Below are 13,738 nucleotides of genomic sequence, written 5' to 3'. Positions count from 1 at the left end.
TTATTTTCTACAAAAACTCGTTCTTTGGGGTGGTTGCGCGCCGCCTGCTTGTGGCAAGAACCGACGTACGACTATGTACTCTATTCCAACTCGTGTAAATTACATTTTTTCGTTACAAGCCACGCCACCATCGTGTTGACTATTGACTGCTACTGCCACTGCTGTTTGTCGTCGTCATCGTCGCATTTGCGCCGCTTGTGTGTTTGCCTTTGCCGTCGCTGCTGCTGCTGGTGCTGCTATTACCACTCCGATTGCTGCCACACCACACAACCGACTCGAAAGCAAGTCGAATTGTGAATACGATAGCGCGCAAGTGAACGACGAGTAAAAATGTTGAGTTCGCCAACGGTTTGCAATCAGTTCGAGTTCGAGCGTCACACGAGACGGACGTGTAGGCTGTGCAAGATTTTACGCGAAAAACGGGTTTTCCAATTTTTCTTTTTTCCATACACCCAACCACCAAACAAACAAAAAACGCTTGAGTTAAAGCTGAAAGTGGAAAAAAAGAATAATGAAGTCTAGTGGTAGTGCAGCATGAAAAAGTCAATACTTACTGAAAATAAGCGACGCGCAACAAAAGCGTTTTCGTTTTCCGCCCAACAAATAAAAGGCGTTTAAGTCAATCAAAGCATAAATTTATTAGTGCTGTTTACGAAGGAAGCAAAGCTAACGAGAAAAAATAAAACTGGTGTAGTGAAAAAGTTGAACGACGACGACGACGACTACACCGAAGAAAACAACGACCACGAGTACGTTGACAAGTGATATGCTTTGCGTGCTATGCGTGAAAATTGTTGGGTGAAAATTTTCGTTAATGAAAAATTCATGTAGCATAATTCGAATGGTGGACAAAGTGTAAAGTGTGCTTCAGAGAAATTGTATAAATTAAAGCTTCGAAAAGAAAACAGTGAAAATCGATTTGCATAAAAATTATTTCAAATAAAAAAAATAAAACATCGATCACCTCTTGTGTACACACTTACAATTAACAGCCATGAAAATATCTAAATGCATTTAATCAAAGGCGCTTATTTGACTGCAGCGCGTCGAAAACGCGTATCTATGCAAGCGTCGAAGTGTTTAATACACTAGCAAAAAAAACCCAAAAATAAAAAAAAAATAAAAATATTTTAAATAAAAATGTGTAAATTAAGCAGAATACCAATTCGAATCGCCGCTAACTGCAGCGCGTACACGTTCCTGCTATTAACACACATACTCGCCCAGGGCGTATGCGGCGTTTTCGCGCTCCATAGCAAGGGCGCCGATAGGCCAGATTCCTCATACGCGCTCTCATCGGAGTCGGCTTCAGCCAGCGCGGCCAGCATGATGGCCACTTCAATGGCAGGCGCTGCAGCTACGGCAGGCGCTGGAGTCCCCGCAGCCTCCTCCTCATCAGCCGTAGCCGGCGTGGCAGAAGGTACCATTGATGCTGCGGGTGCCTCCTCATCACAATTGCAGCCCACCACCACCAATCAATGTTCCTGGCAGTATAATGGCACCACATCGGTACGCTGCAACCTGCGCACCATCGAACGACATATAGCGCTCGATTTGCAAGGTGCTGACGGCACCAGCCAATTGGAGATCAAATGCAGCGAACTCTACCTCTTGGAATCGCAACTGCCACAGGCGGCTTTCGCGCGCCTACAAACGCTCGATGTGTTACGTATTGATGGCTGTAAATTGCTGCAATTGCCAAATAATGCTTTCGAAGGACTGAATGTGCTGCGTACGCTGGCGGTGAATACACGTAATCCCGACTGGGGACCTGGCAAAACGTTGGAATTGTATCCGGACTCGTTGAATAGCTTAAAGCAGCTGACCGAGCTGCAGTTGGGCGATAATAATTTGCGCGCACTACCCGCTGGATTCCTTTGTCCGGTAGGGAATCTGCAAGTGCTTAATTTGACGCACAATCGCATACGCTCTGCGGAGAATCTCGGTTTTGCTGACATGAATTGCAATAGTGGCAGCGAGCTGCAAGTGTTGGATGCAAGTTACAATGAATTGCGTTCCATCACCGAGAGTTGGGGCATTTCCCGACTGCGACGTCTGCAGCAATTGAATTTGCAACACAATAATATTTCCGAGTTATCTGGGGAGGCTTTAGCTGGATTGAGCTCACTGCGTATTGTTAATTTGAGCAATAATCATTTGGAAACACTGCCAGAGGGGCTCTTCGCCGGCTCGAAGGAGCTGCGTGAGATACATCTGCAAAATAATGAGCTATACGAACTGCCTAAGGGACTCTTTCACAGGCTTGAGCAATTGCTGGTCGTGGATCTGTCTGGAAACCAGCTGACCTCAAATCACATTGACAATACCACATTTGCGGGACTCATAAGGCTGATTGTGTTGAATTTGGCGCATAATGCGCTCACACGGATCGACTATCGCACCTTCAAGGAGCTGTACTTCTTGCAGATCCTGAATTTACGCAACAATTCCATCGGTCACATCGAAGATAATGCCTTCCTGCCGCTCTACAATTTACACACACTCAACTTGGCAGAGAATCGACTGCATACCTTGGATGATAAGCTCTTCAATGGGTTGTATGTGCTTTCGAAACTGACACTGAACAATAATCTCATTAGCGTTATTGAGCCGAATATATTTAAGAATTGCTCAGATCTCAAGGAGCTCGATTTGAGCTCTAATCAGCTCAACGAAGTGCCACGCGCTTTGCAAGACCTCTCCATGCTACGCACGCTGGACTTGGGCGAGAACCAAATACGCACCTTTGATAATCAGAGCTTCAAAAATCTGCATCAGCTAACGGGACTGCGGCTAATCGACAACCAAATCGGCAACATTACCGTTGGCATGTTCGCCGACTTGCCACGTCTCAGCGTACTCAACCTCGCCAAGAATCGCATACAGTCCATTGAGCGTGGCGCCTTCGATAAGAATTTCGAACTGGAGGCCATACGCCTTGATCGCAACTTCCTGTCCGACATCAACGGCGTCTTCGCTACACTAGTTTCCCTGCTGTGGCTAAATCTTTCTGAGAATCATCTCGTGTGGTTCGACTATGCCTTCATACCGAGCAACCTCAAGTGGCTCGACATACACGGCAACTACATTGAAGCGCTGGGCAACTACTACAAGCTGCAGGAGGAGATTCGCGTAAAAACGCTGGACGCCAGCCACAACCGCATCACCGAAATCGGTGCTATGTCCATACCAAACACTATCGAGCTGCTGTTCATCAACAACAACCTTATTAACACAGTGCACCCAAACTCATTTGTAGACAAAATCAATTTAGCGCGCGTCGACCTCTACGCCAACGCGATGTCCAAGCTGCAGCTGCAACAGCTGCGTGTCGCACCCGTGCAACCGGCTAAACCGCTTCCGGAATTTTACCTAGGCGGCAATCCGTTCGAGTGCGACTGCACCATGGATTGGCTGCAACGCATCAATAATCTGACCACACGTCAGCATCCGCGTGTCATGGATCTCACAAACATCGAATGCGTCATGCCACATGCACGCGGCGCACCTGTACGCCCACTGACCACGCTGAAACCGAAGGATTTCCTCTGCCGTTACGAATCGCACTGCTTTGCGCTGTGCCATTGCTGTGACTTTGATGCTTGCGATTGTGAAATGACTTGCCCGGGCAACTGCACCTGCTACCATGACCAGATTTGGTCCACAAATGTGGTGGATTGCGGTGGCCAGCAGACCACCGAACTGCCACGCCGTGTGCCCATGGACTCGAGTGTTGTCTATTTGGACGGCAATAACTTCCCAGTGCTAAAGGACCACGCCTTCATTGGACGCAAGAATCTGCGCTCACTTTACGTGAATGGCAGCCAAGTGGCGCGCATACAGAATCGCACATTTGCGGGACTGATTTCGCTGCAGGTGCTACATTTGGAAGATAATTTGCTGCGCACGCTGCATGGCAACGAATTTGAATTTCTCATTGCGCTGCGCGAGCTCTACCTACAAAACAATCAGCTGACATCGCTTGACAACATCACGCTTGCACCACTTGTGTCGCTGGAAGTATTCCGCATCGATGGAAATCGCCTGGTGACGCTGTCTATATGGCAGTTGCAGCAGCCGCAATTTAAACAAATGCGCGCACTGGCGCTAGGTCGCAACCAATGGAGCTGCCGCTGTAAATTCTTACAGGAGCTAACAGCCTACGTAGCAGACAATGCGTTGATAGTGCAGGACCTGCAGGACATCTACTGCATGGACGCGGGCGTTACTGGCACGAGTGTGGTGCAGAAACGTGACTTAGATTTCAATGCAACTGCCGCCTGCACTGACTACTACGCTGGCGGTTCGATGCTGCAGCATGGCATACCAAAGACTTACATACCGCTGCTTGCTGCAGCACTGGCGCTCATTTTTTTGCTCGTCGTAATCATCATAATCTTTGTGTTTCGCGAATCATTACGCATTTGGCTGTTTGCGCACTACGGCGTGCGTGTATTTGGTCCACGCTGCGAGGAATCGGAGAAGCTGTACGATGCCGTGCTACTGCACTCAGCGAAGGACAGCGAGTTTGTTGCACAGCACCTAGTGTCTGAATTGGAAACCGGCCGCCCACCACTACGCGTTTGCCTGCAACATCGTGATCTGGCGCACGATGCCACACACTACCAGCTGCTGGAGGCTTCACGCGTCTCGCGGCGCATAGTAATACTGCTATCACGTAACTTTCTACAGACTGAATGGTCGCGCTGCGAGCTACGGCGTGCCGTACACGATGCGCTGCGCGGGCGACCGCAAAAACTTGTCATCATCGAAGAGCCCGAGGTGCTGTTCGAGGCAGAGAGCGACATTGAGCTGCTGCCCTATCTAAAGACATCTGCAGTGCACCGCATACGCCGCACCGATCGACACTTCTGGGAGAAGCTGCGCTATGCGCTGCCTGTCGACTACCCTACCTATCGTGGCGGCGTCGCTGGCGTACCCGGCAACAATTACACGCTCGACCACAATCATGAGCGCATCAAGCAACCCGCCAGTCCTGGCATACTCTACCGCCAAGCGCCACCACCCGCCTACTGTCCTGATGGTGCGGCCGGTGGTGCAATTGGTGAGCATGGCGCAGCTGGCGGTGGTGCTGCTGCTACTGCTGGCGCTGATCCAACGACCTACTCGTCGGCCACAACAGCGACGCCCAGCCCGCGTCCACAACGACGTGAACATATTGGCAGTGCGGCTGTAGCGGGCACTTTACATCATCCCATTGTGGGCACACATCTGCATCCTAGCGCTGCGCAAGCGGCATCGCTTGCAGCCGCAGCGGCACAACGCGGCGCAGAACTGAGTGGCGGCGCTGGCAATGCCAGCCAATACTACCATCACGCCACAGCGCCCAGTCAAACGTATACAATGCGGCCGCCCTCCGAACACATTTACTCCAGCATCGACTCGGACTACTCGACGCTGGACAATGAGAATGTGCTCATGATGCCGCCACCGTCACCCACACCTAATGGCGGCGTGGCGGATGTGCAGAGCTTGCAGCGATTTCAACAACAGCAGCAGCAGCGGCATCATGCGCATCAACAACAACAGCTTATGTCACAAACATGGCGACCGCAACAGCAGCAGCAACAACAAAATCAAAAGCATCAGCAGCAGCGCAGGGAGTCTGAGTTGGCGAATGGGGCTGTGGTGACGTCAGCGGCAACGGCGAGCGGTCAACAGCAGGGGCCACATGTGCAAGCGTATCTGGTGTAGATGTAGGTGCATATGCATGTAGTTGTAGAGGATATACCTAACTAGTGCGATAAATAAAAAAATACGACGCACAGCACAAAGCGAAATATAAAAAAAGAAAATAAAGATTTAGTTATTATTTAAGTAGGAACGAAGCAGAAAATTTTGGGACTGGTTCCTGGCACTGAAACTAACACAACAAGAGTGTAAATGTATTTTATATAACATGCTTAAAAGTCGATCTGTATGCTTTAGTGCAAGTTCAGAAATAGAACAAGCATTTTTTATAAACTAAAAATACAAAATTTTTTAGTCGGTGTAAAAGTAATATTAACTAAAATGCAAATTTATAATAACTTATTTTTTCGTTAACCTAAAAGCGTCAAGTGTCGATATTTGCTGCGTAGCTATTAAAATTTTAAATTTATTTATGCAAAACGCGTATATAAAATTCAAAAAAATATTTAAATTTTTGCTAAAAAATAATTGTTTCATTTGAAGAAAAAATGCTCAGTTGCCTAAGCTGAACAGTTGTGCTAAAAAGTAACTCATTTAAAAATTATTAAAAAAAGTATAAAATTGTAAAAAAATACAAATGCAACTAACTCAACTAAGGCAAACTACTTGCAAACCCAGTGAACAAAAAAAAAACCAAACAGAATAAAGCATAGTTCAACTTTGAATTAAAAAATTTAGTTCACGAGTTTGAGCAAAAAAATAAAATTAAATTAAATGCAAAAAAGTGATTTTGTTGATGCAAACGACGTTAATGACGATGATGATAAACGTATGTAATAATGTAGTTATGTATGTAAACTCGATTTTCCTCATATATATATTCTCATATATAGTACAGTATACTTATACATAGCAACTCTCATAAGTGTAAATAGCAAAAAATAAAAAATAAAAAATAAAATAACTACTACATAATAAGCCTAAGCCCTAAGTAAATAATGTATATTTTGAAATCCGTGTACCTACATGGCTATAAATATTTAGTTAGGCTAACCGCGTGAAAGAGCCAACAGGCTATAGTGATGGCGAGCGGAAATTGAGTGCAAAGGCAGATGCAGAAAAAAAGGAAGAGTGTAGTAACTAGAAGCATTGTTGAGTGCAGCGAATTAACGCCAGAAAACTTTATAATGCAAATTTATTTAATTATTCACAAACTTATAGAACTGCTCACATGCATACACACACACACAAACACACACATCCTTTAGGTCAGCCTCTAGTGTACACTTTGCTCACTCACTCGCTGGCCAACTCACTCAAATGTTTACGCCAACTTTGTGCAAAGTCCAGAGTGGCCAATGCCTGAGAGCGCGCGGCGTGTAAATATTTAATTTAATTAATATAAAATAAACAACTATTACAACAGTTAAACAAATACACAAAACTACACGCACACTTGCAAATACATATTTATGTACGTACATACATACATACAGACTTTAAAAACAACAAGCGAAACTGCCAAACTTACTTTGTACGTATTTTAACGTAATTAAACATTAACATTGATGTACAGTTACATACATACATACATACATGCATACATATGTACATACACTCGCAATTAACACTAGCAGCAGACTAACACTAATGATACGTACAGGACATTCATTACTGTTGACAGGGACGAACTGTTTGGTATTTGTTAAAAACTAATTCATGCTACGACTGGTGTATATTTGTTTGTACTCTTATATACATATGTATGTACGCGCGCTTGTGCGAAATTCGACTGTTTTGTAGCTTAAGCTTTTTCCTTACTTTTTTCCCCAAAAAGTGCATATTTATTTGTTAGTCAATAAGCAACAATTTGAAATTGTGAAGAAATTTGAAATAAAAAATTTTGTTATAAAAAATTTAAATATTCGTAAATTTTCTTTTTCGATCAGTTTGATAAGAAGCGCAGTAAGTTCAATTAGAATGCAACAAACTTATTAAAAAATTTAGTAATATTCCCTCGATGTTATCGAAACTTTGGCGGAAATGTTAAACCACCCAATGGACCAAATTTAAAGAAAATACCTAAATAAAAATTTGTGTTTAAAGAACATCATTAAATTTTTTTTCGTTTTATTGTCTAGTATTGCATAAAAATATTTTCATATTTTTTTCCTAATTCACTATTATTTCTAAACATCGCAAAATCACCCAAAGGCATATAAAATCTTGGCACAGTGAAATGTATGCATAAGTAACATTTACGAGACCGTATTAATCGAGACCGGTTATTCGCCGAACCGAATGTTCGATTGCAACTATTTTGCCGGTTGATAGTCGAATAGCAAGTGTTCGATTAACAGCTGGAAATCGACTAACACTTCACTTTCGTAAAACTGCTCACCATTGAGTACTCTGAAAATCGACTAGGCGAAATTATTCGAATCACTATTCGACGGCTGCCCACAATAAAATAATTTTAATTAGTTCAGTTTCTTTCGCTGGCTATTTTTCTGAATTGGTAAAAAAGGCGGGCCCTATTGTCAAACATGCATATTAGTTTGTTTTGATACTGCAATAAGAAAATAAAATAAAATTTTAAATTTTATGTTATTTTTTAAATGAACAAACATTTTTTAATTTAAAATCATAAGTTTTTTGTTACTAAAATTAATTTTAATGTAGTTGGGTCAAATGATCGCTGCCCATTTTTCTAGGTATGTCCAGGCTATCTAAAGTCGAATTAAGTGAAGTCGACTATTTTTTAAATTTATTTTTTGCTAATCGATTAACCGATTACTCCATTAACAAGAGTTCTAATAAATACATACTTATTAGCTAAAAAAAAACACTTCAAAAAAAGTAAAAGTTAACATGGTTTCGTAACCGATTTGACTCATTAAAGCTCATAAGAGTATTTTTTAAAATGTTTAAACTCTCTAAAATTTCAGTATTATTCCAAAATAACACACATAAGTTTTGAAAATACACATGCGCTTTAAATTAAGCACCCTCTTAATTAGATGCTAGCTTATACCCGCAGTTTTCACCCCTAGATTTTATACAAATATGCAAAACAAAGCATATATTCCATTTATCTGCATACCAAGCTCCAGTACACAGTATGAAAAATTCAGTTTGTATTCCAATAACGCCCATTTTTAACCAACTTCAAAAAAAGGAGGAGTCCGACTAATTGGAGTAGCCTTACCGGATAACTTTGGACCATGTAAACCGTTTTCGATAATTTTTTAATTTTTTATTCTCATGGTGGTGGTTTTCCCAATAAAAACAACAAATACTTGTTTATCCTTTTTAAATATTTTGGTCCAATGGTCAATATAGGAGTAACTTTCTAAATTTTTTTTACCGATGAAGAACACAAAAATTAGCAAAATAAGCAATATTCAGTGTTGCCAGAATTTTAAATTCAAAACCTGAAAATTTCCAGAAAAAATTTTTCTTCGAACAAAAACTGTAAACTACAAAAACAAAAAGTTTGAAAAATTAAGGTTTTTAAATTTTATTAAATGTAAATAACAAAACACAATTAATTTCGTATAAAATACCATTAACAATTTATATTATATTTAACTAAACAAAAACAGACTTTATAACTTCAACACTTTAATAACATTTTCTTTTAATGAAATTAAGGTTATCTAATAATTTTTTGTACATTGCTTTGTTAATTTTTTCGAGACTACAAATTTAACACAATCTGAAGCCTTTTTTAAGAAATCTTAAGATTTTCAAATAGCCGAGAGTGCTGGAATTTCTAGTTTATTTCTATTTTTCTTTATTCAAATTGATTTTGAAAAAGTTTCTTTCCACAGCTTGTGGAAAAACTGTAATTTACAGTTAAAACTGTCAATCTGGCAAGATTGGTCATATTCTAATTAGCTGTTTGATGATGATAAAACTGCGCTAGCCAGATAAGATAAAATTCGCTATAAGACGTAATCTCCTGCAATAACTCGTACAAAATAGATACAGTTTCAAAATCTAGGTACTTCTCTGCTCTCCCACTCATAAACGTAGTGCTCAATGACAAAAACTTATAAGGAATAACAAGCAAAACAGGCTAAGTGGCAAGTCAACTTTTCTTCACCGTAACCTTTCGGTTTGATTTTAGGGACCACCTGCAGGGATTTCCTGCAATCAACCACAAATTCGATTTCATTTCCAAATGAAAAGTTGACTCGCATTTGGTGGTTAACTATTGATTTTCAGTCAAAATTTAAAATTAAATGCCAAGCAAAAGTACGGTATTTAGTAACTATTTAATAAAAAAAAAAATAAAAAAACCCTGTTGCTAGATTCGTTGTAGGCAAATAGCCGAAATAAATGAACTTAACTTAGAATCATAGATTCCGAATCTGTATGCCGTTTTTCTAGATCAGGTTATTTTCCCAACATATTTAAATAAAAAAATTAAATTTTAACAGTGTAAAAGTTAAAAAAAGCAGTTTTTTTGTATATATATATATTTTTTAATTTGTATTAAAACCTGTTTTTTTTTTTTTTAACTCAAGCTACTTGTGAAGTAAATCGATAGATAAATAAAAGTTTTGAATTGTCAAATTAAAAGGCGTAATATTTTTTTGTATGAAATATGAGCAGGAAAGAATGTTAACTCATATGCCATTTACGAGTAAGTTTTTTATTTTTAAAATTTTGCCCTGTTAAAGTTTTAATTTCTTTCATTTACAATTAAAACATAAAATGCAAAAACATCTTGGGGAAAATGAACTGATCTAAAACGGTACACAGATCCGTAATCTACGACCCAAAATTAAGTTTTCGTATCTCGGCAATTATTTGCGTTATTTTAGCGTGTTTTTGAATTTTTTTTACTTTCGGTTTAATTAATTCAGTTTTTATCACGAAGCATTTTTTACTATGCGCTTCAACAGCAGTAGAAAATATAAAAATAAAAAAAATAAAATAATAAAAAATAAAATAAATAAATTCAGGTCTCGGTGTAAAATTTGTAAAAACGGGCAGCGAACGCTTGTCAACGCGGTTGAGATGGACAAATTGTTATTAGCGGTTAAGTACTCCCTGTCATTATTTCTTTCACTCCACATTTCTTGCTTAACTGCGCTTTAGTCTGTTTTTAACACAATATTTAGTGCAGCCAGCTGCGGACGTTCTAGTTTTTTGCTGTTATATTAACAGCAGTGAGATTACTGAATAGATCAAGTATCGAACGCCACAAAACTAATTAATATTTATTTGCATTTGCTGCAGTGTTATTATTTTTTAAATCGTAAATTTTTATATGACTTCGTAAAAATTATTATTGCGTATTTGTATTCAATATTTAAATGAAAGTGATTTTTTTGCAATTCAATTATTTCATAATTTTTTTTTAAATAAATTTTTTTTTTAATTTTTGGCGGTCCTATAAATTATAGTTGCGATGAAAAATTGGTTAAATAAATAATTGGGTATTGTTACTGGGAATCTTCTGCAGATAAACAAAGCTTTCCGATATAAAAATATTGATTTTTAAGAATTCTATACCATTTCTACGAAAAGTTGTTTTTTCCCCATATAAAAATACATGGAAAGCTTTGGGTGCTTTGAGCGACCTCTAAACATTTTTTGATTTCAAAATAAAAAAAACAGGGGTTTAATTTTTACGGTATAGAACAATCCTAGGGGGTGAGAGCATTACAATTCCGACTTTACTTTTTCACATGCCTTTTTGGACCACTCTAATGTGCATATATATATATAAGACTGCCTCATGATTCACTCAAATAAAGTCTGTTTTTTTTTCTCTAATACTTCCCTTTTCTCTAATACTTCCTGAATTCTGGGTCATTGGCCAATTTATTCATTTTGGAAAGAGATTTCGTCAGAAAATTTATGGCGTTGTCTTTTTTTTACAAAAAATGTTGCCGTTTCATTGCCCTTCACTTAATATTTGTGCGCAGAGGACAATGAGAAGGAAAAATTTTTCGACAGAAAAGACAACACCATGGTTTTCAAATGGACTCTGAAATCTGAAAAAAAAGATTACTTAAAAAAATTATTGCAAAAATGCAGTGCAATGTAGAACAACTGTATGGGCATCAAATTAAAGAGAAGCGCAAGGAGAATGTCACGATAGAGTGAAGCTGGCACTAAACTTCTTATGCTGATCCAGATCTGTTCCTCCAGGATTAATAACAAGTCCGCAGCTAGCAGAATAATTTGTGTCTACATTTATGTACACCCTCGCATGAGTACATACAAAGTGTCTCAAAAATTGCTTCAAATGATGGAGTGTCGTTAGCGCCAACGAAAGTTGAAAAGAAGATAGTACGGCCCAATGCCGATAAATTCACTCTCTTCATATTATTTATTGGGAAATGAGAATCGAGAAGAAGCTTAAGCGATGCCTCTCCGCGAAAAGTTTGCTGAAAAATGCATTAAAAATGTAATTATTCGGGCGGCCTAGTCAAGGTAAACATGCATAAGTACATACATATATTTTAAGTTAAACTGGAATACCGTTAATTAAAAATTAATCGATTAACATGATTACCAAACAAGAAGGACTAACTAACGTAGCACACACAACGACAAGAGGAATTAAGAACAAATTTGCTTAAAATATGAGTGCGAAAAAAATCGAACAAAAAATGAAATACAATACTGTCATCGCACATACATATTAAAATAGTAGGCGAGAACATACATACCAGAGCAACATTTAAGCGCCATAATTAATGCAAAACCACAAGCAAACTAAAAAAAAAAATTTACAGACGAGGAAGAATACGACTGCAACGACATGATTTAGAGTGCATACGTCGACACAACTGCACACATACGTTTTTTTTTAATACTTAAAAAACTACTAAAATATGTATGTATATTTAAAACTTACATATTTACATATATGTATACATACCAACACTTATTCGAAACACTAAGCATTTAAAATTCATATAAAACCATTATTTTGCATTACCACTTAACCTATGTGTCAGATATATTTATGTATTACATGCTCTCATACATATGTACATTAATTTTAAATATATACATGCATACAAAAAATTTTATATTCATAGTTATGTACATATGTACATTAGGGTGGTCCTTAAAAAATCAAATGAACGTTTATTTACAGTCTCACCCCCTCAATCGGTAATACTACGGTCACACATATCACATATAAAGTTTGCCTCCGATTGGAAACGCTTAAGGTGTGTCGCGCAGGGGCAAAGTTCAGATTTCTCTAATAGGGACTCAATAAAGCAAAAATATGTTTTTCATTTAATACCGAAAATGGATACTACTAAAGCAATCTGGACGTTGACTCCTGTGCGACACACCTTAACCGACTCCAATCGGGTTGAAAATTAATCTTTGATATCTTCGAATATAGTAGCATCGACGTAGGGGCAGAGGCTTAGGAAATCTAAAGTATCTAAGGATTTGCTTCCAACATTTAAGGACCACCTTAATTTAAGTACATATATCATCCAGAAATAATTCTAAAAAAATTCATAAATACTCGTAAAAAGCCATCGCTTGCATGCATACATACATATGTATGTATGTATGTATATAAATTTGTACCTAAATATGTACATAAATACATTTGTTCCGCTCATACTCATGCTCACAAATATAAATTCATATCCATACTTCTATTCATGTATGTTCACGCGTAAAAAACACCAACCAAAAATACTTTATTCATAAATACTCGTTACATTATATACCCAGTGGGAATTAGGAGCACGTAATAATACCTTATTAGCAACTTAAGTTCTGAACACATTGAAAACGACGAGCTACCGACCACAGCTTCCAATTTGTCATCTTTATTATCTAAGCGCTTTGTCGATGGCAACATGATTTCTTTGAACGCGGCAGCGACATCATGAATTTGTATGAGTTTGACATAAAAGAAGAGGAAGAACCTTATCTGTCGCCAGAAAAATAGAAATAGATCTAATCTGGCCACAACCACAGCCGTCGCGTAGCCCGGTCGTCGCCAAAATAATTATCTACATAAGAGTACGTGTTAAAATAATTTGACAGCTGTGGTTTGTAGCTCGTCGTTTTCATTGTGTTCGGGCTA

The 13,738-nt window shown here is 38.9% G+C and overlaps 1 protein-coding gene across 1 annotated transcript; it reads left to right on the top strand.

Annotated features, from left to right (window-relative positions):
- The first annotated feature begins 213 nt into the window (after positions 1 to 213).
- Positions 214 to 7,741, top strand: Toll-7 (Toll-like receptor 7). Its single transcript, XM_017628024.1, has one exon. It carries the CDS (start codon positions 1,141 to 1,143, stop codon positions 5,713 to 5,715), a length of 4,575 nt encoding a protein of 1,524 aa, XP_017483513.1. The 5' UTR covers positions 214 to 1,140; the 3' UTR covers positions 5,716 to 7,741.
- Positions 7,742 to 13,738: the final 5,997 nt, after the last annotated feature.

The sequence above is a fragment of the Rhagoletis zephyria genome, unplaced genomic scaffold (assembly GCF_001687245.7).
Source record: "Rhagoletis zephyria isolate East Lansing unplaced genomic scaffold, Rhagoletis_zephyria_1.1 Rzeph_scaffold_05686, whole genome shotgun sequence".
NCBI classification, from domain to species: domain Eukaryota; kingdom Metazoa; phylum Arthropoda; class Insecta; order Diptera; family Tephritidae; genus Rhagoletis; species Rhagoletis zephyria.
This window is presented reverse-complemented; position numbering and strand designations above follow the sequence as displayed.

Bases quoted from the DNA above. Each gene is read 5' to 3' on its own strand.
- Toll-7 (XM_017628024.1), top strand. From the start codon at position 1,141: ATGTGTAAATTAAGCAGAATACCAATTCGAATCGCCGCTAACTGCAGC.